This window comes from Mus pahari, chromosome 14, assembly GCF_900095145.1.
Source record: "Mus pahari chromosome 14, PAHARI_EIJ_v1.1, whole genome shotgun sequence".
Classification (NCBI taxonomy): domain Eukaryota; kingdom Metazoa; phylum Chordata; class Mammalia; order Rodentia; family Muridae; genus Mus; species Mus pahari.
Window position 1 is genome coordinate 4,607,097 of NC_034603.1, and position 3,512 is coordinate 4,610,608.

The following is a 3,512-nucleotide window of genomic DNA, read 5'->3' on the forward strand; positions in this document are numbered from 1 at the left end:
GCTGTCACACTGTCCTCACTGTAACCTAACTGCTGCTGTCACTGTCCTCACTGTAACCTAACTGCTGCTGCCACACTGTCCTCACTGTAACCTAACTGTTGCCGCACTGTCCTCACTGTAACCTAGCTGCTGTCACTGTCCTTACGGGAGAGAGCTCTACTGCAAGAGTGCTGAAGCACGGCTACTTACTTGTCTTCTCCTAGGACGACACCAAATCCCACATGGGCCACTTGAGTTACTTTGGGGTCATACCAACCAATCATCTGAGCAGCAGCAAACAGTGTCTGGAAGTGGATAGCCTACAAAGAGTAGAGACAAAGAGCAGAATGACACTGTTAGTTACTAATGAAGAAAAAGATGGCAGGCTCCTGTGCTCAGGCACCACATGACAATCCTATTGGGCAAGCGTTATTATAAAAGTTCTATTCCCCAGATGTGCCCACCAAAAAGCAAGAACACGCTAACAGTTTCTACAGCAGGTCTTAAACGGATACATGCCTGTGATCTCAGGAGTGGCAGGTCACACTCAGTCACGCAGCAGTGCTGAGGCAGCCTGCGTTTGTGTCTATGAGAGCATGTCTCAGTTTTAACAAGCTCAGGCACTGAGGATACGGCAATGCCCGCCTTCACACTTGCCCACCACATGCAAAGCACAGGATGCCCATCAGAGCAAAACTAAACAACAGGCAGAGAGCTCTAGTAAATCTTAGTTCTCATTTACAAAGTTGGGATTTCAAGTTTGAGGTCAAAAGGGCTGAATGACACCTTATCTCCCAACAAAAGTCACATGGCTTTTGTACCTCCATTAGGTACAGTTTCTATGTATCTGTCACTGTCTGCAATGGGGCTATAGACAAACCCACAAACTTACTTGTCCATTGTCCACCACATAAATAATCTTATTTGCTTTTTCTTCAAACAGCCTCTGTTTGATGGCAGCCAGGTCAGACGTGTCATAGGTATAGCCCCCATCTGATTTCACTATTGTTAACGGTACAGAACACCCAGGCACGAACACAATTTTCCTGCCATCATCCACTTGTACAAACCCTAGCCACAAAGAAACAACAAAACCAAAATAAATCTTCATTAATAATGAGAAAAGAACCCTCTTGGAACTAGAATCCTACTGTGTTCTAGGATGACATAAGTACTTGGTCATTCTGTGAATATTTTGCTTTTTAACAATTAAGCTTATCCTTTTTGTGTATGAGAGAATGTGGGTAGTTCATGTACTACACTGTGTCCCAACGTGATCTACTATAAATCTTGGGAAATGACTACGGCCAAGACTGACTTCAGAGCACCAGTCAAATAGGAGGGCTAGGCTCTGCACTCACACTGATCTGGCTAAACAAACAACACCCCAATGGAAGCATCCATCCAGCAGGCCAAATATGAACATTTGTGCTTCAATTTCTGGGTAGAACCTTAACTTTCCTCTGGAAGGAAAATAAGGCCTTTCGGAATATGCTTAAATATAGCAATACTATATCTGGAATATGGAGTAAGAAAAATAAAATCGTGTTCATGTGCTTTACAGAAAAAGCAAAGTTCTTAGACCCAAGAAGAGACAGGAAGCAACATTTTAACAGCTATACTTCATTTCTGTGTCACCCATAATATTAAATCCCAAATTTAATTCCATAGTACCTATGCAGTAAGTGCTACCATACTGTCTTGCAGCTTAGAAAAGTGACTCAGCATAGGTAGTGCTTAAAACTACACCCTGGGGAGCAAGACTGACAACTCTCAGGGCCACTGCCTGTGACCATGACTCCTCTGTATTTTTTAGGGCTGGGAACAGTGCTCAAGTGTAGGCATTTGCCAGTGTATGTTTGGTCTTCAGCACCACAACTCCTGTGAATTATCGTAAAAGGATGGTTCCTAGACTCCATTTCGACATTCAAGAACCAGGCTTCTGTGATGAAGGATGGCTCAGTGGTTAAGAGTACTTGCTGTGCATGCACACACCCACGCACGCACACACACACAGAGATGGGGATGACAACATCCTATCAAATGAATGAAAATAACAGGTCAAAGCTACAGTCACCAACAGCTACTGAAACTATCAGGGCAGTGTGATGGTGTGAATGACAGATGAGTCGGCTCAGTCAGTCTTAGCACCTAAAGCTGCTAACCAATCTTAGTATCACAAAGAGCCAACCAGATGTTGCTTGTCTTCTTGAAAAATCAAAGCAAACTAGAAAGAATGAATTCTCTTTTAAAACTAGAGGCAGAGCCAGGCACTGTGGTTCCTGTCTGTAGTTCTAGCCTTGGGGAAGCCAGGGCAAGAGAATCATCTTAAATCTGAGGCCAGCCTGGAGTACAAAGTGACACCAATAGGAGGAATCAGACAAATAGCCTTTTTTCTTTAACAACCAAAACCACATATCCAGGCATCGTAATATAATTAATGCCTGTAATACCAGTACTTTGGAGGCAGAAAGGGGAGAAGCGCCACAAACTTGGAGACATTGGTCTATACAAGTTCCAGGCTAGCCAGGGTTCCTTACAGAGCAGGGAAAAGAAGGACTACGATGTATTACAGAACACAAATAAAAAATAAGCCTGTGATTAAAATTATGAAGCTGGACATAGTTCAAACACTTATCTCAGCATCTGGGAAGCTGAGGCAGGAGGGCAGCAAGTCCCATGTCAGCTCTGATCTTGGGGATAGACCCTACACTTGAATGAACACATGAACAGATTAAAACGAACCCCATTGGGACATCTGAATTGTCTACTGAATGGTATTAAGTAAGACATTAATGCTGGAGCTGACAGCGTCAGCAGCAGAGTGCCTGCCTAGCACATACGAGGTACAAGCCCTTGAGTTCAATCAATACTGAGGGTGGAGGTGCTCATCGTCTTGGTCTACATATGTAATTCAAAGCCAGCCAGGGCTACCAAGCAAAACCATATCTCTAATACACAGAGGGAGAAAAATTAACCCTCGATGGAATAACGATACAGCTGTAACACAGGAATATGAATAGGTTCTTTCATGGACAGAGGGGTAGCTGAAATGATGTAAAGGTGTATGGACAGAACCAAGTATATTCTACATTTAATACCTATACCTGCTGAAGCTGTATGATGAATTTATGGTCTTCACAATTATTATAAATGCTATTATCTTTACTTTTGCCTGTTTGTAAGTTTCAGTAATATTAATACAAGTTTAAAAAGAATAATGCCTACCTTTATCTTCAAACTCCTTTACAATATCATTCATCCTATCTTGATAGAAGGATTCTCCTCTTTCTATTAAAGTGATGTCCAATGCATCATAGATTTTATTAAACTCTAGAAAATACCACCAAATACAGTAAATGAACAAACATGTAAGCAAAAGGGGAAAAACAACATTTAGAAAACTTGTTATCTGAAACAGAAAAAAGAAATTAATTACACCGGGTATGAATAATACAGAACTAAAAAAAATCAATCTCTCTCTCTCTCTCTCTCTCTCTCTCTCGCGCTCTCTCTCTCTCTCTCTCTCTCTC

At 42.0% G+C, this 3,512-nt stretch overlaps 1 protein-coding gene across 1 annotated transcript in view; it reads right to left on the reverse strand.

Annotated features, from left to right (window-relative positions):
• The window catches only part of Rars (arginyl-tRNA synthetase), a 27,990-nt gene that overhangs the window by 9,576 nt on the left and 14,902 nt on the right, over positions 1-3,512 (reverse strand). The window contains exons 9-11 of the mRNA XM_021211917.1: positions 3,208-3,312; positions 872-1,050; positions 190-299 (exon numbers count right to left, since the gene is read on the reverse strand). Of these exons, the coding sequence (XP_021067576.1) occupies positions 190-299; positions 872-1,050; positions 3,208-3,312 (394 nt within the window). The remainder of the gene's footprint in view (positions 1-189; positions 300-871; positions 1,051-3,207; positions 3,313-3,512) is intronic.